General features: G+C 41.4%; 1 protein-coding gene and 1 long non-coding RNA gene across 6 annotated transcripts in view; one reads left to right on the top strand and one right to left on the bottom strand.

Moving 5' to 3' along the window:
• RPS6KA1 (ribosomal protein S6 kinase A1) overlaps positions 1-27,623 on the bottom strand; it is a 177,679-nt gene that overhangs the window by 21,449 nt on the left and 128,607 nt on the right. For 3 of the 5 annotated variants that reach the window (XM_073666160.1, XM_073666161.1, XM_073666164.1), the window contains one exon: positions 19,437-19,553. In XM_073666160.1, coding sequence (XP_073522261.1) covers positions 19,437-19,553 — 117 coding nt within the window. Of the gene's footprint in view, positions 1-19,436; positions 19,554-20,020; positions 20,179-24,042; positions 24,186-27,623 lie in introns of those variants that run through there. The other 2 variants (XM_073666165.1, XM_073666163.1) reach the window with 2 other exon arrangements.
• LOC141219705 (uncharacterized) overlaps positions 1,913-27,623 on the top strand; it is a 186,940-nt gene continuing 161,229 nt past the window's right edge. The window contains exons 1-2 of the long non-coding RNA XR_012288139.1: positions 1,913-2,078; positions 25,377-25,628. This is a non-coding gene — a long non-coding RNA (uncharacterized lncRNA). The remainder of the gene's footprint in view (positions 2,079-25,376; positions 25,629-27,623) is intronic.

The raw sequence follows: 27,623 nt of genomic DNA, 5'->3' as shown, positions 1-27,623 counted from the left end.
CAGAATTTTTTTTTTTTTTCTTTTAACACATCCAATTGTGAAAATTATTATTATTACAAGATCTATTAAAATAAATGTTGTTTGTTTGATAACCCCTTTAATAAGCAAACAGAAGGGTGTAATGGTGCAACAAGGCACAGTTGTTCATGGGACAACCCCTTGTCATTATTGGCAATGCTCTGTTGCTAATAGTGAATGCTGTCTAAAATCAGTTTGGGTGTCTGCGCTTGCACACTGACACTGAAGGGGTGCTGCAGCAGGCTCCAAATATCAGTGTGGGAGCGCACTATGAAGACTGAATCCTTCCTTTCTGCGGCCACCAATTGATGCACCACGAAGTGTAGCCAGTGAATGGCTTCAGTGAGGAGAGGACATTGTGACGTGTGCATGCTGTCTGGTCGCTTCATCTCCCACTCTTCCTCACTGAAGCGCTCAAGTGACGGCCACAGACAGGCAGGAACCAGGCACCAGTATGCCCGCAGATACATTGTGTGCACACCCGCACTGACACTTGGAACATGCAATACAATTCTCCAGTGTCACTTGCCAACAGAGTGCTGTCAATAAAGACAAGGGACTGACTTTAACATGCAAATAGGAGGGCAAAACAGCGCTCCACAGCATAGGCCATGCCAAGGGTACACTCTAATTTCCTCATTAAATTAGAAAGATTTTTCAGCAAATATTAAGTAAAATTATATATAGACACTGATTTTTATGTAAGAAAACAACATGAATAATAAATGGCAAAACTTTTCCTACCCATTGCAAATGTTAACAGACATCACATGGATTGCCATTCGTGTGCGGCAAGTAATTTTTCATGGACCCATAGTCTTATATAGGTAAATTTTATCCACGATTTCGATCAAAAACAAACATGTTGTTTCCATGTTTTTTTGTGGATACTGTCCCGAAAAAAAACAAAAACATGGACACATTAATAACCCAAAAGACTGAATAGAACACGTGCATGAATGACCGACATCTGAATGGGGCTTTATTCAGTGGATTTCTTGACCGTGTCCAGACATCATTCAAATTGCTGACACTGTAATATGCAAGTAAAATTACTATATACTGTTTTCAGTGAAGTCTAGTGCAGTTCTGGACTTCACCACATAATTCTTTTTACAGGTTTCTCCATATAGGACCAAACACCATATTTTTCAAACCATAAGGCACACTTTTTAGCAAGAGAAATTCTTGCTAAAAACTGTAGGTCTTCTAGTCTGAACAAAAAACAAGACTGTGTACCACAGTCCTAATAAGGATGAAATATTCAAACAACCATATTTGCCAAAAGGCAAAAGAGAACCTTATGTATTAAAGAACATGACTAAAACGTAACTTTTAATAAATTGTGTTAATAATAATCATCTCTATGTAACTATTAAAAACACAAGCGTGATTGTTGATATAGTCTTGTTCTAATCTATTACTTATTTGCTACTAGACTAGCTCTGTCTTTGTCAGTATAATTATATTAAGCTCTCGGTCATGACTGTAGCCCATAACATACTGGCCATTGGGCAAATGGAGTAAGTATATCACACAAATGCATTCGCTATCGCTATTAAAATTCCTAGCTCACAGCTCCACTTTTTTTTATTTTTTTAAATAACCCTTTAGAAAAAAATTATCAACCAACAAAGGTATTGAGTGGGTTTGTAAGCAGAGGGCATTGACAAAACTGTGGTATTGATAAAGTCAAAATAAAATGAAAAATTGCAATATAAAAAAAAACTTGATAAATCTTCCATTTGGCATGTACTAAAGATATTACTAAGTCATTTAGTGCTCTTCGGTCTATGTACCATAATTAAATAATCCTAGGAACATCTTAGTATGGAGGCAGCTTCCTGTTACGGAAGAGAACAATGCAGCAGCGTCTTTCCCCATCACCAAAAGAACTTCACTGATATATATGTGAACAGTGCAGAGCAGGAAAGAAAGCTACCAGGACCTGCAAGGAGGCTGCACATTCCAGGCAGCTAAAGAACCTTCTACCTAACGAGCTCCAGGACCTTTCAGTTTCATGTGATCAGTCACATACATGGAAGGAACAGCAAGATGTGGTAATGTATAGTGTGTGTGTCTAAAATGTGCATATAGCAGGGCTGTGTGTGTGTCTAAAAAGGTGCATGCAGCAGGGCTGCGTCTAACAATGTGCGTGTAGCAGAGCTGCGTCTGTCTATGTTCATGTAGCAGGGATCCGTGTGTCTATATATGCATGTAGCAGGGCTGTGTGTGTCTATATATGCATGTAGCAGGAAGGTTTGGACTGGCCAACAGGAGAATCCTTCGGTGGGCCCCTGTGCAAGAGTGGGACATCACCCTCTTATATGAGCAGTACTTGGCACACCATACTTGAATCACTATGTACAGACAAAGGCAGCATCTTATTAATTTAACAATTTACCCAGTTCATCGTAATATAAATTTGTGATTAAAGGATAATGTCACATTTGCATGTAGCTGATAAGTGGGACCCTGGAGTTGGTTACTGGTGGGCCCTTGGCACCCAGTCCGACACTGTTAGCAGGGCTGTGTGTTTCTTTATGTGCATGTAGCAGTGCTGGGTACGTCTATACAGTGGGTACGGAAAGTATTCAGACCCCTTTAAATTTTTCACTCTTTGTTTCTTTGTAGCCATTTGGTAAATTCTAAAAAGTTCATTTTTTCTAATTAAAGTACACTCTGCACCCCATCTTGACTGAAAAAAAAACAGAAATGTAGAAATGTTTGCAAATTTATTAAAAATTAAAAACTGAAATATCACATGGTCGTAAGTATTCAGACCCTTTGCTCAGTATTGAGTAGAAGCACCCTTTTGAGCTAGTACAGCCATGAGTCTTTTTGGGAATGATGCAACAAGTTTTTTACACCTGGATTTGGGGATCCTCTGCAATTCTTCCTTGCAGATCCTCTCCACTTCCGTCAGGTTGGATGGTGAACGTTGGTGGACAGCCATTTTCAGATCTCTGCAGAGATACTCAATTGGGTTTATGTCAGGGTCCTTGCTGGGCCAATCAAGAATGGTCAGAGTTGTTCTGAAGCCACTCCTTTGTTATTTTAGCTGTGTGCTTGGGGTCACTGTCTTGTTGGAAGGTGAACCTTCGGCCAAGTCTAAGGTCCAGAGCACTCTGGAAGAGGTTTTCATCCAGGATATCTCTGTACTTGTCAGTTTTCATGTTTCCTTCAATTGCAACCAGTCGTCCTGTCCCTGCAGCTGAAAAACACCCCCATAGCATGATGCTGCCACAACCATGTTTCACTGTTGGGATTGTATTGGGCAGGTGATGAGCAGTGCCTGGTTTTCTCCACACATACCGCTTAGAATTATCACCAAAAAGTTCTATCTTAATCTCATCAGACCAGAGAATCTTATTTCTCATAGTCTGGGAGTCCTTCATGTGTTTTTGAGCAAACTCTATGCAGGCTTTCATATGTATTGCACTGAGGAGAGGCTTCCGTTGGGCCACTCAGCCATAAAGGCCCGACTGGTGGAGGGCTGCAGTGATAGTTGACTTTGTGGAACTTTCTCCCATCTCCCTACTGCATCTCTGGAGCTCAGCCACAGTGATCTTGGGGTTCTTCTTTACCTCTCTCACCAAGGATCTTCTCCCACGATTGATCAGTTTGGCCAGGTCTATGAAGACTTCTGGTGGTCCCAAGCTTCTTCCATTTAAGGATCATGGAGGCCATTCTGCTCTTAGGAACCTTGAGTAATGCAGAAATTATTTTATAACCTTGGCCAGATCTGTGCCTTGCCACAATTCTGTCTCTGAGCTCCTTGGGCAGTTCCTTTTGAGCTCATGATTCTCATTTGGTCTGACATGCACTGTGAGCTGTGAGGTCTTATACAGACAGGTGTGGGCCTTTCCAAAGCAAGTCCTATCAGTTTAATTAAACACAGCTGGACTCCAATGAAGGAGTAGAACCATCTCAAGGAGAATCACAAGGAAATGGGCAGCATGTGACTTAAATATGAGTGTCTGAGCAAAGGGTCTGAATACTTATGACCATGTGATATTTCAGTTTTTCTTTAATACATTTTCAAAAATTTCTACATTTCTGTTTTTTTTTCAGTCAAGATGGGGTGCAGAGTGTATTTTAATGAGAAAAAAATGAACTTTTTAGAATTTACCAAATGGCTGCAATGAAACAAAGAGTGAAAAATTTAAAGGGGTCTGAATACTTTCCGTACCCACTGTATATGTGTAGCGCCCCGAGGGCTCGGCCGCTACAGGGGTATTGCACCTCTGCCAGAGGTGTGATATTCCACTCCCGGGTAAGGATGGAGTATGAACCAGGGCTCAGTTAGCTGCATACAGCACACACACCCCATTTCCGAGGGACGGCTCAAAGGTACTCCCATTAGACAGAAATGCAGGTACGACAGACCATGTCCCTGGATGGAGTGGGGAGGGGGGAGGAATACCCGGTGATGTAGGAGCAGATAGGGGACGGTTCCTGAGCGTAGGTAGGAGCCCATTGGTTGCTGGTCACCTGGGCTCAAGGCTAGAGGGAGGTATAAGAGGTGGGCACCATCTTAGGACACAGGTCAGTCTTTGCAGAGAGAGGAGAAGACAGGGAGTAGAGGCTCTGTAGGAGCTCTACTCCAGAGTGGGCCTAGGGAGAGGCCGAGGAAGAGAGTGGAGTGGAGAGAGAGAGGAGGTGAAGGGGAGCTGTGGTTTCTTCTCAGCCCAGCTCCACGAGAAAGGAGAAGAAGGAAAGAAGAAGAAGAGAGAGAGAGAAACAGAAGGGCTCAGGAACAAGAAGGTGGAAGGGACCCTAAGAACCCACGAGAATACAGGGTGAAGGGTCAGGCAGATTAAGGGTACCGGATCCCAAGTTGGTGGAGGAGAAACAACCCTCAGCCAAAGACCGGAGGCTGTGACCATTTATTGGTGCAGCACCTCATCAAACCTGCTAGGAAGGCACCATAAAGGACAGCGGAGAACGGGATCCACGTTTAACCGCACAAGTCTGCGGCAGCTGGACAAAAGTGGGTCACTGGTGAGGCAGGCCAGAGGAAGGATTGGAGGGGGTCCTGAGCCATACTTCTGAGCTGCCTGGGAGTTGACCGAGCCCCACACCTGGTGGACGCAGCACAGCTTGGGTGGTCACTACCTGTACAGAAGTGACCCGGAACAAATGAACTGTGAGTAAAGACCCTGAACTGTAACTTGTTGTCTGTGTGCTCCTTTGCGCCTCCAGCACTATTGGTCCCGGGACTCTCACCACCATCACTCCCACCATCCACTACACTGCCCTGGGACCGCACTCTTCCCATGGGGAGTCACACCATCCCAGCTGCATACATCATCAGCCCCAGCGGTCTGCCTTGCAGCGGCGGTTCCTAATAACCGCAATCCACGGGTGGCGTAGTCGGACATCACTTAAAACTTATAAAGGGACTACCACTGGTCTGACCACCCTGAGCCACGGACCGGGTCGCCACTACTACCCCCATCGTTCCCCTATTGCCCGGATCCGAGTGCTCCATGGCCCAGGGGGCGAGTCATATGCATGTAGCAAGGCTGTGTTTCTCTACATGTGCATGTAACAGGGCTGTTTGTGTCTATTTGTACATAAGGCACAAGTGAATGTTTATATATGTGCATATGCAGCACAGTTGTGTGTATGAAAATGTGCATATGTAGCAGAGCTGTGAGTATATAATACATACTGCAGAGAAACATTAACATTAGATCTATCACCTCCCTATTTTACCCTAGTACATGTAAATTAGTGATAATGATCCCTCTACTTTACACCCCCAAAGAAGTTTTGATTTGTAGGAAAAATGTTTTTCTTATTTTCCGTTGTCTAAACCTGGGATGCGCTTTATGGTAAGGTGCATCTAGTCTGAAAAATAATATTTTATTTATGATGATGGTAATCATGAAGAGATCCTCTAAGGCCAGTTTCAATCTTTAGTATATTGAGGCCCGAAAGATATTCAATTGCTGCTGCAACCCTATAAGACACATTTATGTCGGGAGCTTTCCAGGTATAAACACTAAGTGTAAACATGCGATATGAACATAACCTAAGGCTCCAAACTAAGCTTCTATAGCCCAATATGGCTAAATGATCAATAATGGATTACATGCGCTGATCACTTCAAATGTAAATACATTCTATTTCCGAGAAATCAGCATCAATCAAGCCAAAGCAGCTGTTGCTCAGCGAGGAAACAGCCTTGGGAGGCAGAGGATCTTTAAAGGCTTTGTCACACCCAGAGCACTTAATACCTCAATTGCATATCAATTAAATACTAACTTCTCAGGAATACAGCAACAAGTAGAAGATTTAAATAGGTTGATGGATTTAACTTTAAAATACCTGCATGCTCATATACAAGGTTCGGAGGTGGGGTGTGTGTGTGTGGGGGGGGGGGTGATCTTACTGACAGACTCCCTTTAAAATGTACATTGTAGCATTTTAAATCATGTAGAGCGTGATGGAGCTACCTAAGAAATCCTATTCTTGGAAGCCACATAAAATTTGATTCTGCTACAAGCTGATCTTCCTGGTGAAATATATTAAGTTATTATTAAATTATGTTATTAATTTATGTCAGACTGGTTATCATATTAGCAGCTGGAAGTTTCTCTGACTAATAGTTTCTGGCTTTCTGAGGTCAGAAGTAACATCCTGTGTCTAAACTTCCTGTGTCCAATGCATGGTTGTGTGAACTTTGCCTGAGTGTAAAATCAAAAATTTAAAAAAGCTGCACTTTTTACACTACATATCTCTATGTCTCTAGGAGTATTTTACTATAACAGTGCGTTGAAATAGATTTTTCACTATACTTGGAGTATGTTCATGTTTGGGGGTTTTTTGCTCCCAAAATTTGCTCCTTAAACAGTGTTTGCGCCTTTTTGGATGCTAGCTTTGTGTGCAAGACTTTTGCCTCTGCTCCTAATTCAGAGTTTTAAAGCCTTCTTTTCAGAAAGAATTAACATCTTGCTTTTCTTTCTACACTGAAAAAGCACCATGTGCTCTAGGCACATTTTCCAATTGAAATCAATATAAAGCATATTCATAGTATTTGAATAATGTTTTCATGGGGATTTTGGAGCAGAAAAGGCTGCAGTGGCTAGAATTGTGCAAATGACACATAGCAAGTGCGCATGTATGATGTAGGTAAGTACATGGAACCCCAACAGTCACATAGGTAAAGCAAATTGTGGCACGGTAATGTGAATTTCATCTTCACGTGACCCTAATTTCAGTTTGTGTAGGGTACATGTGCAGAATGGACTGTGTGCAGTCCAATCTTGGTCATTGCCACAATTCCCATGTACAATCTTCTACACGTGCCATCAGACGTATAATGGCTAAAATTGTACCAAATGGAGTTCTGCTCGAGTGGCACTCGTACCAGGTTACTTTGTTATCTGTAGTTTTGTACAGCATGAGAGTATACCAAATGTTTGAGCCCCATTCCTTATGTGTAGAGGTAGGTTTATGAAATTCTGGGAGGGGGGTGAGGGTTGGGTTAAGGGGAGGAATTTTCTTGGTGTACGAATGTAGAATTTTATGGTCAATTCTCAGGATAATACTCTGGAACACGTAGTACTGCCAATGATAGTTACACTTCTTTCTGGTTTCTCTAAAGTATGGGTTTAGTAGTCAAGTTTATTTCATGGAATATTAGAGGCTTAAGAGAACTTGAAAAGACACGCAATTTTTGAATATACAGTATTAGGAAAGTCAATCCGTCAATTATAGAGTTGTTGGAGACGTATATGACTAAGAATTCCATAAATATGCTACATAGGTCATGGCCTACACTCAGTATATTAAGATTATTCTAGAGAAGTCAGTCCCTTATCACACAAGAGTATCCCTTTTAAATGTATTGGTTCTTTAAGAGATGGTGAAGACAGGTTTGTTGGTGTTGGTTGCATAATATCTCTTTGAGCGCATTATAGTTGTGATATATATCCCCCCATCATGTTCCACATGTTCCAATATACCGCTTAGGAAAATTCTATTGAAATTAGCTGAAAGGCTAGACATTCCCTTACGAATTATGACTTTAATAATACATCTAACCCCTTTCAGGATAAGTGTCCTGGAGGTAAGGATATAAGGTCTGCCTTTGGTTGACTGATTAATGAATTGGGCCTGGTAAATATATGGAGGGAGAGGTTTCCAACCTCAAGGGTTATCTCATATGCCTGATCAACATACCAATCACTCTCGAGAATTTACATGGTTCTCTGCAATTCTCTTATGGTTCCATTTTTATCTAACATTGAACACGCTCCTAGTTCCTTATCAGATCACTCTCCTCTCTTATTCCAGGAACTCTTCGGGCTGGAAACGTAATCCATTTTGGCTCAAATATATTAATTGTAATAATATAAGTGGGAAATTGGTGCAATTCTTTGACACAAATATAGGTTCAGAGCTCATTACTGTAGTTTGGGATACCATGAAGTCGTATTTGAGGGGCGTGCTAATAAGTGAAATAAAGACCGTGAAGGATAACTCCAGGAAAAAGGAATTGGCTTTGGAAGAAAGTGTGTAGGAGACTGAAATAACATTTATTCAAAATAAAAACCCTGATAATACAAGGCTGTGGAAAGAAGCCCAAAAGCAACTACAATCATTTCAACTAGCGGACAATAAACGTATGTTTCTAAAACAGCAATTCTATGAGGAGGGGGGAGACCACTGGTCGTTTATTAGCCAGGCTGGCACAGAGTCAAAAGAAAATGCATTTATTTACCAACTAAGGGATTTGAAGAAGGGGAATGTTACCATCCGAACCTCCGAAATACTACAGACTCTGCATTGCTTTTATTCAGAGCTTTACTCTTCTAGGGTCAATTACTCACAGGATGACCTCTCTGAATATCTAGGAGGGATTGACTTCTCGTCTTTAGGGGATGGAGACAGGGAATTTCTAGACAGTCCGATATTTTTAGAAGAAATTCAGCAGGCGGTGGGGAAAATGGCAAATGACAAGGCCCCTGGGTCGGACTGCCTCCCAATAGAAATTGATAAGCTTTTTGAGGAGGAACTATTACAGCAATACTTAGAAATTATAAATAGTGTGTTCCTGGCTGGGAAGCTCCCAAGCTCTTTATCTGAAGCAAAAATTGTTGTCCTTCCTAAAGAGGGAAGAGAAAAGGAATTACCAGACTCCTACAGGCCCACATCGCTGTTAACCTCAGATGTTAAGATCCTGGTGAAAATTTTAGCAACAAGATTGACTATGTTCATTACCTTGTTAGTTCACCCTGATCAGGCCAGGTTCATGCCTTCTAAATCAACAGCCATTAACTTGCCCAGGTTGTTCCTAAATAGAAAGGCTTCACAAGACGCCTCTGGGCACAGGGCCATTCTCTCCTTAAATGCCACCAGGGCCTTTGAGAGTGTGGAGTGGGGATATATCTGGGCTGTGTTAAAGGAAATGGGTTTTGGCCCCAATTTTATTGAATGGATCAAGATACTTTATAGGGCCCCAATTGCTAGGGTAAGGGCCAATGGCGATATTTCTGATAGTTTTAAACTTTACAGGGGTACAAGACAAGGGTGCCCGCTGTCGCTGCTACTTTTTGCACTCGCAATAGAACCTTTAGGATGTATTATCAGTGGGCATCCAGGGATAGAGGGTTTTAAATACGGCAATAATGAGGAAAGAATTGCTTTGTATGCCGACAATCCGTTATTATTTGTTAATAATTCTAATTAGTGATGAGCGCGTATGTTCGGTTTACCGTTTCGGCGAGTATGCTCGGGTGAGTACAGAGTATCTTCGGAGTGCTCGGTGATATATTTGAATCACTCCCATGTGCATGATTTGCGACTGTTTGACAGCTTTAATACATGTGAGGAATGCTTAAGAAACAGATATCTTGGTATCCACATTACAAGGAAGATACAGGATTATATTTCCCTAAATTTGGACCCTTTAATGATAAATTTGAGGCATAAAATATGTGCTTGGGGAAAATTACCTTAGTCTGCTCTGGGTAGAACAAATTTCATTAAAATGTGCCTTATGCCCGGTATCCTATATACACGGCTCAACTCACCCATTTGGATTCCCAAAGTTTCGTTTTTAGAAAATACATAACATCTTTAGAGGTCTGGTACAGAAAAGAGGAATTAATAAAATGAAACTTGAATAGCTACAGCTACCCAAAGATCAGGGGGGAATTAGCGCTGCTGTATACATGGGGGTACTTCTTGGCCTCATAATTTCAGCATTTTAGAAGATGGGCTTGGGAGGTAACAAAGGAGGCGGGGGTGCTGGTTTTGAATTTTTTTGAGGCAGTCACAACTTGCTGGAACTCTTGGAATCCCATAAGTTTAAAGCCAACTTAAAGATACTACCCCACTCTAGTCCCGATACATAAAGTCTGGTGGACCTGTAAAAAATTGTGACAAATGAGAGATTGCTCCAAGTATACTCTTATTTGGAATAATCCTGGCTTGAAGGAATTGCATCATTTGGATGGGTTTGGAGAATGGAAAAGGCAAGGTTTGAAACATCTGTACCAAGTATATCCTTACGGTCATTTTTGCTATTTTGAATATCTGAAACAGGAGTTCAATTTGGGTAATTCCGATTTTTTCAAATACTTACAACTGTGGAACTCAATAATATCCCAGGAGACCTGACCATCTCATCCAACGGACTACTAGACTTTGTGGTCCAAGCTAAAATTACTAAAGGCATTATTTCTTATAGTACAACTCACAGTTATTGAATATTTTGGGTAACCCTATAGCATTAGTTAAAGCTAACTGGAAAAGAGATGTGGGCTATATCTCTTTAGAGGAATTGGATGATATTTTGGAATCAACAGGGAAGGTTTCGATCAACATGGGCCAGAGAAGATCTCAACAACTTCTTATCCAGAGTTGATAGAACTTTAAAAGGTATTGCGCAAAATTGGTCTTAGAACTGACGATTGCTCTCCATGTTGGGGAGTAGAGGGGACAGACTTAATTCATATGTTTTGGTCATGTTCGCTGTTAACTGATTTATGGGAAAGGGTTGGTAGACCAATTATGGAGGTTTATCACATTCAAATCCCACAAAGTCCTAAATCCTGTGTCTTGGGCCTGGTGGGGAATGTTGGAGAGTCCTCTTCAATTCAGTTGGCCATATACAAAATATTATATCACACTAGGAAATCTATTGTCAAACACTGGTTGGCAAATGCTCCTCAATCGATAGATAAAGCAATAAAATGTCTGAATAATACAATCTATATAGAGAAAAAAGGTGTAAATCAAGAGTGGAGCTTCCGCTAAGTTTGGGAAACAATGGGGGAAGTGGATCAGATGTCCTGCAGTAGTATCGAGGAAATTGGGAAATAATGTGATTTTCAATTTACTAATACTTTAACTCCTTAACAACTGCCGATACGCATTAAAACGGAGGCCGTTAAGGGGCTTTATTCTCTCATTGCCGTTTTAAAACGGTGATTGGGAATAAGGCTGTAGCGCCCCCAGAGTCCAAATATATCCAGGGTCTCAGCTACTGGGGATAGCGGAGACCCTGAAGACCATGATCAGGGCGGGATCTTCCGGTACCCGATCATGAAAAAAAGAAAGTGCCAGCTGTTAAAAAACATTTGTCTCTCTTCTGACATGATATACATGTTAGAGGAGAGAGAAATTATGTCCCCCTCCCGAGCCCACCCCGGTACCTCCAACATCACCAGAACCCTCCTGATCCGTCCCCCGACACTCCGCGTCATCTTCCCTAAAAAACAAAAATCGAGGGCGCAGTGTGCCTGCAGAGATCTGCGGCCAGCACCCGGCAACAGCAAAGATATTTTTGCTATTGGTTCATTTTGATCACTGTGATAGGGGATATCACAGGGATAAAAAGCCAATAATTAGTATGTCACACCCGTGTCATCCCCTTAGTCAGAATTTTTTTTTAAATTTTATAATTTTTCTTTATTCAATTTTTTTGCAGCTAGGGTTAGGGTCGGACTAAGGGTTTTTTCAAAAGTAAAAAAAAAAAAACAAAAAAACGACTAGTGTTGAGCACAAGTGCTCGCTACTCGAGTTTCTATTGGGTGCTCAGGTATGCGCCGAGTATCGCGGGTGCTCGATTGACATGCTCTACTCCGCCCCGCATTTTTTGCGGCTGTTAGTCACACAAAAAAATAATGCTGGAATGCTAGTGTATGGCAGGCAATTCCCGCTTTTTTTTTTTTGTTGTCTAACAGCTGCAAAACATGTAGGGTGGGGACTCGAGCATCTCACTCGAGCACCCGCGATACTCTGTGCATAGCTGAGCACCTGATACAACCTCGAGTAGAGAGTACTTGTGCTCATCACTAGTCGTTTTTTTGTTTGTTTTTTTTTTAACTGTTGAAAAAACGCTACGCCCAACCCTTAGGGTTTCTGCGGTTTGGGACACCTTAGTGGCCCTTGAAATGTGACATGTTGCCCACAATCTATTTCAACCAATTTGTGTTCCAAAATTCAAATATTGCTCCTTCCGCTCAGAGCCGGGCCGTTAGTCCAAACAGAACTTTTTGACTACATGTGGGATATTGCCGCATTCACAAGACAGTGGCTAACAAACTCTTGTTTTGTCCACTTTTTGGTGTTCCCTCTTACAAGAGTGAAAAATTTGGGGCTAAAGCAAGATTTTTGAGAAAAAAAAAAAAATAACTTTTTCAATATGACGGCCTAACGTTATCAAATTCTGTATCGTACCAGTGGGTTCAAAATGCTCGCTATATGTCTAGATAAAATCCTTAAGGGGTATATTTTCCTAAATGGGGTCACTTGTGGGGGGTTTCCACTGTTTAGGCACATCAGGGGCTCTCCAAACACAACATGCATCCGCTCGAGATTACAGATATTTTCGAGTTCAAAAAGTCAAAAGGCACTCCTTCCTTTCTGAGCCCTGCCGTGAGCTCAAACAGTAGTTTTCGCTCACATATGGGGTTTGGTATACGCAAGAGAAATTGAACAACTAATTTTTGGGTGCTACTGTGGCACCCCAGGGGTCTGGTTTTCCACAGTAATGTAATGTTATGTCTGAGAGCAGGTGGGAGGTCCTTTGGTCAGGGATCCTGTGCATGCCACACCTCCTGCCCAGTCTTGGGAGGGGAAGAACTTCCCCTGTATAAACCCTGGGCTGAGGCAGGGTTAGTCAGTCAAGGAGAGTAGAGACAGAGAAGCAGCATATGAAGAAACAGCAGAAGCTCATTGGGAGCAATATTACTACGAGTCAGGGGCTGGCAGCTGCAGAGCTCGCCCTGACTGAGAAGCTTTCTTACCGGACCCGGCATCCGAGGCTGTGGGGACTAACTCTTACCCAGCAGCAGAAGCCGACCGGCAGGGGATTTCAGGTCCTCAGGCCCAGAAACCCGAAGGCACGGTCAAACGCGTGGGACCAGCACCGCCATCGTGGAGCGGAAGCCATTAGAAGGCCCCGAGTCACCGGCCATACGGGTGAGCACCACACGGTACACTCAGGGACGTGGGCTACTTATATCCGCTTCTAGCAAGGTAGCCAGAAGAGTACAGTCAGTTTGGGAGGCCTACAACTCCGCCTGGCCAGGGGAGATCCCATCTGCTCAAGGACTGACCAGGCCCCGTTCACTAGCAAGTACTCCGGGAGGGCCTATCGTTGTTACCAGTAAAGACCCTGAATTACACCGCACCGTCTCTGAGTGGTTCCTGCTACCCCCATCATCCACATCTGCTGCCCTGAGGCCATACCCCTCCCGTTGGGGGTTATACCATCTACGCTGCACCATCCATCCACCGGCCTCAGCGGACTGTCCTGCAGCGGCAGCTCCATAGCTGCATTCAACGGGTGGCGTAGTCGTCCTACATCTACCGCTGTTACATCGCCGCTCAGTTTGACTCCCTGGGCACGGACCGGGTCACCGCCACGAGACTACAACCCTCAAGAGATCCGGCTCCGGGTAAGCTCCCGCGTGCGCAACGCAGCGCGATACAGGCCCAGGGGCGCGTCACTACCCCTTGTAAAAATAAAATATGTGGGGATAAAGTAAAATTTGTGGGCAAAAAAGCAAAATGTTCATTTTTCTTTCCACATTCCATTAATTCCTGTGAAGTGCCCAAAGAGTTAATAAACTGCTTGAATGTGGCTTTGAGCACCTTGAGGGGTGTAGTTTTTAGAATGGTGGCAATTTTGGGTATTTTCTGTCATGTAGGCTCCTCAAAGTCACCTCAAATGGGATGTGGTCCCTAAAAAAAAAAAAAAGTTTATACATTTTGTTTGAAAAATTAGAAAATCGCTGGTCAACTTTGAATCCTTCTAACTTCCAAACCCCCCCAAAAAAATTGCGTTTCAAAAATTGTGCTGATGTAAAGTAGACATGTGTGAAATGTTATCTATTAACTATTTTGTGTGATATACCAATCTGGTTTAAGGGTATAAAAATAAAAAAAAATTAAAACTGCCTGGCATGTCACAGTGAAGAGACTTATACGGCATGCATGATCCTCTGGAAAATTAAATCTGCACATTGCTACTTCAGTGAGGAAGAGGGCTAGAACTCTAGTGCCACCTATTGGAAGTAGCAATCCCAATCAACACATCCCAGTGATTCTGAGATAGTTTTTTTTCATAACATATCGCACTACTTATTAGTGGTAATTTAAGATTTATATGATTTGCATTTATGAAAAAACTGGAAATTTCATGAACATTTTTAAAAATTCATAATTTTCACAATTTTAATTTGTATGCCCTTAAAACAGATGGTCATACCACTAAAAATAAAAAAAACAACATTTGCTACACGTCAACTTAACATCCACATGATTCCTTAAAAAAAATTATATTAAGTTAGAAAGGTTAAAAGTTTCAGCATTTTTTAATTTTTCCCAACAAAATCAATTTTTTTAAGGACCAAATCACATTTCAAGTGACTGAGGGGCATATGTGACAGAAAATATCCAAAAGTGACACCATTTAAAAAATGCAGCCCTAAAAGGACACAAAACAACATTGACGAAGTTTATTAACCTTTTAATGGCATCACAGGAATTAAAGCAATGTGGAAGGAAAATCGTGAAAATGTAAATATTTCAAAATTGATACTTTAGCCCCAATTTTTTTACATTTTCACAAGGGTAACCGGAGAATTGGACCATATCATTTGTTGTGCTTTTTCTTCTGAGTAAACTGATGCCCAATATGTGGTGGAGAAACTACTGTTTTTGCTCGGATAGGAAGGAGCACCATTTGAATTCTGGAGCGCAATGGAATAGATAGCAGATGCCATGTCGTGTTTGCAGAACCCCTGATGTGTGGGGTTTTCCACCATTTAAGCACAAGTGACCCAATTTTGGAACTACACCTCTCAAAATTTGTTGCAAAATTTCTCCTGAATTCATCAATACCCTATATACGTGCAGGAAAGCCACTGTTTGCGCACAGGGCAGGGCTCGGAAGGGAAGGATCACCAATTGAATTTGGGAGCGCAATTTTCAATGGAATATAATGGATGATATAAGATAATGAATGAATACTGGAAAATATTGTGGGGGCCATGTTGCAGGAATTTATCTAGGGGTGTAATAAGTATTTTTAACCCTCAGGCGATTCACAGAATTGTATAACATTGGTCTGAGTAGATGAAAAATTACCATTTTTTTCCACTAAAATGTTGCTTTGGCCCTTAGTTTTTAAAAGGGGTAATAGGAGAAAACAAATTTGTTATGCAGTTTCTCCTGAGTACACCAATACCCCATATGTTGTTGAAAACTACTTTTGAGGCACAGTCAGGGCTGTGGAGTCGGAGTCGGTATAAAATGGGCTGACTCAGACTCCTAAAATATATAATAAATTGGGCACAGTAATTCAATGCACTGTGTGGGGGATATTTTTTCATAAGAATTTGGTAAAATTATGAAATATCCTATAAATGTCTATCCTATTCCTGATCTAAGGGTCTAGACTTTTAGAGATCAATCTGTGCTACAGTAAATTTATCACTTAAGAGATTTGGCTTACCGACTCCATAGCCCTGGGCACAGTGCAAAGTTCAGAAGGGAAGGAGCGCCATATTGGAGTGCAGAGTTTGCTGGAATAGTTTGAGGGTGGGATGTCACATTGACAGAGCCCCTGAGGTGCCAGAACTGTAGACACATCCATAAGTGATCTCACTTTACAAACTACACCCCTCAATGAATTAATCTAAGGGTATAATGAACATGTTGACACCACATGTGCCTCATAGAATTTTATACCATTGGGCGGTGAAGAATGAATAATTAAATTTTTACCACTAAAATGTTGTTTTAGCCCAAGTTTTTAATTTGTATAAGGGCTAATAGAAAAAAATGGACAGCACAGTTTGTTGTGCAATTTCTCCTGAGTACGCCAATAACCTACATTTAATCAGAAAATACTTTTCAGGAATAATGGAAAGCTCTGAAGGGAAGGAGCGCCAGATTTCTAGTGCAGATTTTGCTGCTACGGTTTGCGTGTGCCATGTCACATTAGCAGACCCCCTGAGGTGTCAGAACCCCGCCATTCCATTTTTACACAGAAAAATGGGTAAAAATGGCACCAAAATGTGACACAGTTTCTGCTGAACGTGGCAATACCCCATATGTGACTGTACAGTACTGCTTAGCCACATGGCGAGACTCGTAAGTGAATGAGTTATATTTGACTCTTGGAAACATTTTTAAAGAATACTTTGCGGACTCCATCTACAGAGCCCCTAAGTGCCAGAAGAGCAGAATCCGCCCCGCAAGAGACCACATTTTGGAAATAACACCTCTTTGGCAATTTATTTGCAAATGTAGATAAACTTTTGACTCCATGAGTGTTTTCAAGAAAAAAGCAGCAAAGGATGTTGCGGAGTGAAAATTGAAAATCTACCAATGTAGTGCCTGTACACTGTAGTGTCCAGTGCATTGGTATTTTTCCCAACAAAATCTTTTTTTTTTTTTTTAAGGACCAAATCACATATCAAGTGATATCAAGTGATACTCAAATATCAAGTACCCAGCTCAGATTTCAGGTCTCATGTTGAAGGCATGCAACCTGTAAGTGGGCTCTCAAAGCTATAGAAATGGCAAACATGCGGATGCTAAATGTGGTTTAGGCACACTGTGAGGCTCAGAAGGAAGGGGAAATTTGGATTTGGGAGCACAAGTTTTGCTGGATTTCTTTTAGGGAAAAAGGGGGGGGGGGTAATTAACACATTTATCCTATGCTCTACACAGAGCACTTACATTGGAGTTTCCATCTATATCTCCAAAATACATGATTCAAATGAAACTCCGGTAGGATTCATTCATTACTGAGGCAGCAGAATTACGCTGGATTCTGTCTAGCCTCTGTTTAGCAGGGTCTGTTCTTTCAAAAGGTGCACAAACTTTGGTTGACCACGCTTTTGTGCACACCTAAAAAGAAGAGTAAAAAGACTGACCCCTCTGGATCATAGGCCAGACAGTAAATTTTTCATCAGTAATTTTGTCTGAATCACGTTTTTCAGAGATTTATAAGTAACCTCGATGTAAGTGCTCGCGACAAATGTGAGTTGAGCCTTACTGCAATATTTTAGAGGCAGAATGAACTTAACAGCAGTTCAAGAATTGGTTTTATTTATTTATCTTTTTACGCCATTCATCATGCAGTATTAGGGAAAAGGTGGCTTTTTTCTTCGGGTCACTACGATTACAGAGACACCATATTTATATTGTTTTTTTTAATCTTTGGCTACTACCACACTTAAAACACTTTTTTCAAACTAAAGTTTTTTGCATCATGTTTTGAAGGATATAGCTTTTCTTATTTTTCTGCTGACAGTCGTGTAAAAGCTTGTTTTTGCGGGATGAGTTGGAGTTTTTATTGTTACCATTTTTGGGCACAATTTTTTCCGCTTTTTGGGAAGCAAAGTGAACAAAAAACAGCAATTCAGGATTTTTTTTCTTTAAGCCATTCACAGTGTAGGAAAAGTTATGACAGCTTTATTCTTTGGGTCATGATTACAGTGATACCACATTTATATAATTTTAGTTGTTTTTTTGTGTAAAAGAAGCAAAACATTTTTTATTACAAAAATAAAAATAGTTTTTTTGCATGGCCATATTCTGACAGCTAAAGCTATTTTTTTTCGCTGACAGCTGTAATTTTTGCAGGACAAGATGATGTTTTCAGGGATACTATTCCTATTTACATACAACACTTTTTGATCACATTTTACTCCACTTTGTTGGTTGTATGATGAAAAAATATAGTTTTGCTATTTTTTGTTTTTTATAGATCAGGTTGTTAAGTATGCGGCGATACCAAATATATGTACTTTTCTACAGTTTTTTATTTTTTACTTATTTTTTACTTAGTCCCTCTATGGGACTTGAACTTTTGTTACTCTGATCTCTAGTATAATGCTTGCAATACACATGTACTGCAAAGCATTTAACCTGTCAGTGTGACACTGACAGAACAAATGTTAGACTATGCTCCTGGCATAATCTAACAGGCCACCGTAGGTTACATACCCGGAGGTTATTACTTGAACTCAAGTTGCCAATTCAACCATCGTCAGCCTGCGATTACATTGTGGGGGTGCAGATCGGTAGGGGTGCAGATCGGTTGGGAGAGGGATCGCCATGACGTACCTGTACATCCATTTGTGGGAAGGGGTATGTTATATGTCGGGAAGGGGTTAAAATTATAGTTAGATTGTACTCGCCTTACCCCGATCATAAAAAAGGAGGAGAAAAATTATTCAGCTCATGCTGCTATAGGCCAGCAATCACACTGAGCACAGAAGCACATTGGAGAGTCAATCCACTCAGAAGGTTCCAAGGTAGCAGGGGATACAGCACACATGAATAGATTAACAATTGTTGAATAAACATTATTTTTAAAACATCTTAATCAATGTATATTCAAAAAAAAGATTAGGTAAAAGGTCTATAAGAGATGAGAATCATGAATATACACTGATGGAGGTTTTAACAATTCTGGATTAAACATTGATTTTATCTACTCGTGTGCTGGTCCCCTACTCTGTTGATGTGAACATGAGGAGCTGCTGAGCTCAGTGATTGCCTGCAGCAGTGAAATGCTCTGCTGTCGTGATATCACTGCTGCAGCTAGTGAACAGCCAGGAGCAGTGGTGGGGAGCCAGCGCTGGACCAGGGGAGGGAGATTACCATCTGATTTTATCCTACTGCTTTCCTGGGGCTAAGAGATACATATTTCCACAGTTTTGCAGGGGTCAGAGCTAAAATCTCTGTCTGGGAAGCGTGGTCTTTTTACCATGCATCGCATAGTAAACTGGTGTAGGAAAATTATCGAAGCTCTACTGAGCAGGTAGCGATAGACATGACTGTAATAAACTGATTTACGGAGTTGATTGTGCTAACTATTACTATATAGGGTAACTTGGAAAATGTAGAATTTACTACATAAACCACCCACTCACCTTTCCAAAAGAGCCCTGCCCCAGGACCTTAAGCAGGACAAAGTGTGACTGATCGGCCTTCTCTGAGCCCTCCTTCACATGGTGTGTAATGGGGATTTCCTTCACTACCACCTCATCCTGTTAAGAAGAACACAAAAAACGCATTGCAAAATATTATTATGTATGCTATAAAGAATAAAAGCAATAAACATAATAAGTTTGTATAGCTTTTGCAGTAATTTAGACTATTCTTCGCCAAACCCATTTAAAAAAAAAAAAAAAAAAACCCACATTTTTCTACATACTTGTTTGCTAGTGCTACGAAACGAGAACAAAAAACCTAACAGTTGTAGAAGCATTATAACAATAATGATGCCTACTTAAACTTTGATGCTGATGTCAAAAACTAAAAAAAAAAATAAAAAAATTATCAAACTGTGCATTTAGACAGCTTACACCCCTTCCCAACTCGCAGGAAGTGGTAAAGGCATTAGACCGAACACCATCTGAATGCATCATCGTATGCCATAATAAAAAAGGCCATCATATGTGCTATTCTATAATGTACCAATGCCTAGAACATGCTATACCTAATGCCTACTGACCAATTCGCCCAGGTGTCCTGTATCTGGCAGAGGAGGACATCGAGTTTTGTCTCTGTGTTTTTTCTGTATCCAAAGAGAAAACAAAGTCCTAAATCCAGGAATCCGAACCTCCTTCTCCATGGGGCTTAATGCCCACATAGAGAGGAAGGCAGTGGAATGCTGAAGTATGAGCTCCTGGACTACTAAACCCAACTGATGATATCGGCTGCCTATCTGCAGAAACTGAAAGCAATGAGCGGTACAGCTATTAAACTTCCTCTACATTAACCTCAAAACCAAAATACATTGTGAACCAATGGGAAGGACACAAAACGTCGAGCACCTCCTCCATTACTAAAGGGAAGCAGCAACACCTCAATGTAAAATGTAAGATTTAGAAAGGATGTCCCCCAAAGCGTAAAAACAAATTGCCATAGATCAGTAAATCAGAAGACTTAGACGTTAGAGCTTGCTTACAGAGATAGTGCTATTCTTTACCATTGCTCGGCAGAAGCCATTTTTACAGTAGTAGAGCCATATTGGCTATAATTTTGAAATCTGCCATTGTGCCGGCAAGTAAGTTATTGACAAGGTGTCAGCTTTACCATCAGTTTCCAAGATGTAGGGAGCTGTAACTTATCACTTTTGCAAAAAAAGTAAAAAAAAAAAAACAATATCTCAATATATTAAAGAATGCCCATCACCAATCTGGGGCTGCCCTTTTTATTTAATAAATGAGTGGGCAAGCCCAGACTGATGATCGGTACCAATTAAGTACTACAAACATAATTAATAAATGTCTGCTGCTGCAACTTCAGATTCCCTACTCACATGAACTTTTTTCCATTTTGGGTGGTGAAAATGTTATATTCAGCTTTGACACTCTCTCTGACATTTCACTCTAAGTTTAGGTACCCGTTCGTTGGTCCCGTCGGGCTTATGTCTGAACCCACTGCAAAACTTAGGCGTATGCGCCGATGGGGCCATAGACCAAGACTGGAACCCACAATATCAGACGTACCACTCCTGGCCTTAGGTCTACAAATTTAAAGGAAAGAAAGGATTTAACTTTCATAAAAAAAATACCTTGATCAAACTGTGCACCAAGCACCCCAGTTTTATAACTGCTTGTTATTTGTATTTGCACGTAGCAATAGTAACTCACAGCAGCCTGCACCTGAGTATTCATTTCAATTTGCTTGTCAATGTATACTGTGAATTTTGGGTAAGAGACAACATTCATACTTGGTTGAAAACTGCTTCCCCCATCGGTCCAAGCCGGTTTCTAAAAAGAGGTCACCTTGTTGCAGGCAGATGGGCGTTTATAATGATCAGACTGTGAAAAGGTTTTTTTGGTTTTTGTTTTTTTAATTTCAACACTGGAGTGGTGCCACTAATCTAAGTTCCCTGACCCTGCTATTATATTCACCAGCCGCCATCTTCAGCTCTTCCCGGCTCCAGTCACATGCCGCCATCTTGTGACCACAACTTCTGACTGTCCAAAAGTCAGAGGTAATGGTCTCCAGCTCTCAGTGTAAAGCCCCCGTCTCGCATAGCGAGCTCGCTAGCAAGATCGCTGCTGTGTCACGGTTTTGGTGACCTCACCAGTGATGTCTCTATGTGTGACACTTTGCAGCGATCAGGCCCCTGCTGTGAGGTCGCTGATCGCTGCAAAGTGTCCTGGACCATTTTTTGGTCGTTGCCCTCCCGCTGGTCAGCACACATCGCTGTGACCAGCGGGAGCAGCGATCAGGCTGGTAACCATGATAAACATCGGGTTACTAGGGGCACACGCGCACCTAGTAACCCGTTGTTTATCATGGTTATGAGCCTGCTAAAGTGAGCGGTAACCTCCCGCTCACTGTAGCAGAGTGGTAACAATGATAAACAACGGGTTACTAGGTGCGCGTGTGCCCCTAGTAACCCGATGTTTATCATGGTTACCAGCCTGCTCCTGCTTCAGCAGCAGGCTGGTAACCAGGAGCAGGACATCGTGGAAAGATTCTTTCCACGATGTCGCTGCTTCCCTGATCGTTGGTGAGCCTGCCTGTTTGACAGCTCGCCAGCGACCACATAGCGACGCAGCAACGATCCCTGACAGGTCATATCGTTGTCGGGATCGTTGCAGCGTCGCTAAGTGTGACGGGGCCTTTAGTCTAGGAGAACTCCATTCTGGCTCTGATAGACTAACATTGAGAAGTGACTTTCAGCTCGCCCAACAAACACTGGAGCGATCCGGCTGGTCACAAACTGCAGAAGACGACCGGAGTGGCACAGATAACAGGTGAAGACAGTGGCTAGTAAGTATACTACAAGGGCAGGGAACTTAGATTAGTAACAGCACCAGTGATGCTTTGAATCTTTCCCACAAACCTAGATATTAACTTGTCAGTGTAACTTGTATTTTATTCATTTAAACCCATACCACTTGTTAAGTGGGCGGTCCTACTGTGACTGACAACCAACTCTATATGGACACATAGCCTCATTCTTGTATATGCGCCCACGATGCAGAAATGATGCATATTTTTTCCGCTTCTCCCTGGCAGGAAAAAAGCATGTGGATTTTACATGCGTTTTTCCCCGCCAGGTAGAAGAGTTTGTCAAGCATCTTTGCATGCATTTCTGCATGAGGGTTATCAAGCAGAGATTTTAGCATCACTTGGAAAAGTACTTGACAACTCGGTCACACTATATAAATCCATGCAACAGGCATGGATTTATATAGTGTGACCAAGTAATCGTTAAAAAAAAAAAAAAGAATAAAAAATAGTAAAAAATAAAGATTATACTTACCTTCCGATGGCCCCCGGTGTTTTCTCTGCTGCGTCTTGTCCGTTGTATGGGTTGCGGTGGGGTGAAAGGACCTGCTATGACGTCATTGAGTCATGTGACAGGTCAGCAGTCGCGTGACCTGTCACATGACTCAATGACGTCATGGCAGGTCCTTTCACACCACTGCGACCCATACAACAGACCTGACGAAGCGGAGAAAACACCGGGGGCCATCGGAAGGTAAGTATAATCTTTATTTTTTTATTTTAAATTCTTTTTTTAACAGGTACTATGGTACCTGGGTCTGGAGGAGAGTCTCCTCTTCTCCAAACCCGGGTACCATCCGCACATAGAATCACATAATATTCGTATCTGCAAATGTGCTGACACGGATAATACGAGTTTCAATGCAAGTCAATGGCGGCAATTACGCTGCGTATCCGCAAAATTATTGGACATGCTGCGCATTTTTCCGCAATGATAATCCGCAGCGGAAATTTCCGCAGCATGTGCAGAGCACATGCGGATTATCATTGGGGACCATGGGGCACATATTAGCAAGCATTTAAGTGTTTTTGCTGTTGAAATTCCGCGGCAAAAACGCTTGACAAACGAATAGTGGGCACGCAGCCTGACTGTCAGTCACGGAGTCAGAATTCCTATTTGATTATAAAGCGTGAGCAGAGATTTATAGGAATAAAAACAATTGGGATCATTTTCACAAATCATACATTAATCTGCTTTATATCAAACTGCTTGCAGATTGTGCAGAATTTCCAATGTGAAAGGTCGACTTTAAATATGACCTTAGCCCTTTACAAACATATGCAGCTGTGAAAAAGTCAGTTCCAACATATTACATAATAGCCACATAATAAGCCATCTTAAAATGATTATTAAAAAATGTTGATCTTTAAACAGCCGTGTATAATTCAAACTAAATGCTTGTGTAGAGTTTCTTCTACACTGCACACACAAGAAGCTTGGCGTGTCCGATGAAGTACATTCACATAAGAAAGAAAATTAGGCATAAATGACCCAGAAAGTGGCTCTGGGTCCCATAACAAATTTCCTCAGTGCCAAGTACGAAACTAAACAGGAATGGAGCAAACCTATTAACTAGCATTGTATTAAACGGACCTCCCATACCCACTACTATAACTGTACAATACTGAGCAGGTCAGAAAACACAGAATTATGGAAAGGTATAGAGGTGAAAGAAGGATACTCCTATTATATTCACAAGCAGCACAGAACATAGAACTTGCCTCTTTCATCTTGGTTTTTGGACGGAATATCTGTTTCAACATTTTTGGTTTGGTGTTTTAAGTCATCGCTATTCTCCTGTATTGCCACTCTCTTGCAGTGTAGGGTGCAGTGTGAAAGGGCACGGAAGTAAGGTGGGTGTTTGTAAAGGGTATAAAGGGGATATGCTTCAGCCTAGGAACAAGAAATGAAGAAAAAAAGGGAAATATTGCAATTTCCTCAGTAAAAGCAGAAACAACAGAGCAGGCGTACAACTGGGTGTGAAAGCAGGAGGTTGTGATGAAAATTAATAAAACACAGAGGTCAGAAATACTGAGTACAAAGGAGTAAGAAAGGTACAGAAAAAGTTTGTGGTTGATTGAAAATCTCATTGGTCACTGGCTGCCACATTAATGCAATTTCCAGCTCAGTACTAAAAGCTATGAAGGTCGATCATTTGTACATTCCTACCTGAAGTCTGCAAACTGTCATAAAGACAAAGAAGGGAAAATGTTTACAGGACAAATCCTGGGTAATCCTAGAGAAAAAGTATGACGTCGGCCCAAGACAAATGTGAAGACAGACGGTAAATAGGAAAAAATAATAATAATGCAGGACTCATGCATATGTGCCTTTCATGCCATCCTCTGGGCACCCTTCATGAGCTAAACTGGAAATCCACTGACCACATTTTCCTTCCACTGGGCAGAGATGGCTTGACTATGTATTACATGAAGGGCAATTCACATGAATGTCCGGAGTATAAACCTCGCTTAAAGGGAATGTCACCAGGTATTTACAACCTCATTTGAAAGAAGCATGATGTAGGGACAGAGACCCTGATCGTATTAGAACAAAAATAATATACAAGTTCAATTCACCCCCCTCTTTCAATCATTAAAAATGAAGAAATAAAAAAATACACGTGTGGTAATTTTACCCTTACTTTAATTTACCCTAACAAAAATTATTTGGGTTTATTTATTTCCGGTTATTTCCTGTATAGGTATGGCACATAATATATAATAGAATATAAAATATATAATAATATACATATAATATATTGCAATCTGTATCTATTGCTCAACTTGGCTTTTTTTCTGTGCAATTTATAATCACCATTGTATACAGAAAAATATATTTTTTTTTTTACATTTACATATTTATGTTTTTTAATTCATGTTCTATGTATATTCTGTCTACATGGAGCATCAAGGTAACTAGTGATAATGTTGAGACTTCCTCGGTATGGGAAAGACTGATACATGCATACTGATTGGGGTCACACCCAGTTGGTTGTAGCATTCTCATTCCAAACAATTAAATGTCTTATATATTCCTTGTTTGCTCTATCTAGACAGGTTTTGGACCTTGAAGAGGGCACTACACGTGTCGAAATGCGTAGTCCAGGGGGTCTCTGCATCTATATTGTTCTGCTGTGTGGACTATGGATATGTTTTAATGGAATTTGAATAAAAGTCGTTTATTATGATCACCACTGGAGGAATAGCTGGAGAAACGTCTTGTAAATCTTCACATTGGATTGGGTTTGTTCCAACCTCTACTTCGTGCTCATTCGCTCCATGGGGAGGATTACCCACATAAGGAGGTGAGCTGACTTGCATTTAGTATGTATGTATGTATGTATATATATATATATATATGTATATGTATGTATGTACAGACAGACAGACCAAAAGTTTGGACACACCTTCTCATTTAAAGATTTTTCTCTATTTTCTTGACTTTGAAAATTGTACATTCACACTGAAGGCATCAAAACTATGAATTAACACATGTGGAATTATATACTTAACAAAAAAGTGTGAAACAACTGAAAATATGTCTTATATTCTAGGTTCTTCAAAGTAGCCACCTTTTGCTTTGATGACTGCTTTGCACACTCTTGGCATTCTCTTGATGGGCTTCAAAAGGTAGTCACCGGAAATGGTCTTCCAACAATCTTGAAGGAGTTCCCAGAGATGCTTAGCATTTGTTGGCCCTTTTGCCTTCACTCTGGGGTCCAGCTCACCCCAAACCATCTCGATTGGGTTCAGGTCTGGTGACTGTGGAGGCCAGGTCATCTGGCGTAGCACCCCATCACTCTCCTTCTTGGTCAAATAGCCCTTACACAGCATGGAGGTGTGTTTGGGGTCATTGTCCTGTTGAAAAATAAATGATGGTCCAACTAAACGCAAACTGGATGGAATAGCATGCCGCTGCAAGATGCTGTGGTAGCCATGCTGGTTCAGTATGCCTTCAATTTTGAATAAATCCCCAACAGTGTCACCAGCAAAGCACCCTCACACCATCACACCTCCTCCTCCATGCTTCACGGTGGGAACCAGGCATGTAGAGTCCATCCGTTCACCTTTTCTGCGTCGCACAAAGACACGGTGGTTGGAACCAAAGATCTCAAATTTGGACTCATCAGACCAAAGCACAGATTTCCACTGGTCTAATGTCCATTCCTTGTGTTCTTTAGCCCAAACAAGTCTCTTCTGCTTGTTGCCTGTCCTTAGCAGTGGTTTCCTAGCTACTATTTTACCATGAAGGTCTGCTGCACAAAGTCTCCTCTTAACAGTTGTTGAAGAGAGGAGTCTGCTGCTAGAACTCTGTGTGGCATTGACCTGGTCTCTAATCTGAGCTGCTGTTAACCTGCGATTTCTGAGGCTGGTGACTCGGATAAACTTATCCTCAGAAGCAGAGGTGACTCTTGGTCTTCCTTTCCTGGGGTGGTCCACATGTGAGCCAGTTTCTTTGTAGCGCTTGATGGTTTTTGCAACTGCACTTGGGGACACTTTCAAAGTTAGCCCAATTTTTCGCACTGACTGACCTTCATTTCTTAAAGTAATGATGGCCACTCGTTTTTCTTTACTTAGCTGCTTTTTTCTTGCCATAATACAAATTCTAACAGACTATTCAGTAGGACTATCACAGCTGTGTATCCACCAGACTTCTGCACAACACAACTGATGCTCCCAACCCCATTTATAAGGCAAGAAAGCCCACTTGTTAAACCTGACAGGGCACACCTGTGAAGTGAAAACCATTTCCGGTGACTACCTCTTGAAGATCATCAAGAGAATGCCAAGAGTGTGCAAAGCAGTCATCAAAGCAAAAAGGTGGCTACTTTGAAGAACCTAGAATATAAGACATTTTCAGTTGTTTCACACTTTTTTGTTAAGTACATAATTCCACGTGTTAATTCATAGTTTTGATGCCTTTCGTGTGAATGTACAATTTTCATAGTCCTGAAAATACTGAAAAATCTTTAAATGAGAAGGTGTGTCCAAACTTTTGGTCTGTACTATAATATATATATATATTTTTTTTAATTCCTCGTCGCTTTACATGTTTGAAAGGGGTATACATAGCAAACAAGTAGTACAATAATTTGAACAAAAACGAGTCAGCGACTGGTACAGGAGGAGAGAGGATCCGGCCCGCAAGGGCTCACAGTCTACAAGGAATGGGTGAGGATACAGTAGGTGAGGGTAGAGCTGGTTGTGCAGCAATGTAGTGCATCGGTGGTTGCTGCAGGTTGTAGGCTTTTAGGAAGAGGTAGGTCTTCAGGTTCCTTTTGAAGATTTCCACGGTCGGC

The sequence above is a fragment of the Phyllobates terribilis genome, unplaced genomic scaffold (genome assembly GCF_046119375.1).
Source record: "Phyllobates terribilis strain yellow unplaced genomic scaffold, ASM4611937v1 Scaffold_2__4_contigs__length_985480577, whole genome shotgun sequence".
Lineage (NCBI taxonomy): Eukaryota > Metazoa > Chordata > Amphibia > Anura > Dendrobatidae > Phyllobates > Phyllobates terribilis.
The sequence above is the reverse complement of the archived record's forward strand: the minus strand, read 5'-3'. Positions and strand labels throughout refer to the sequence as shown.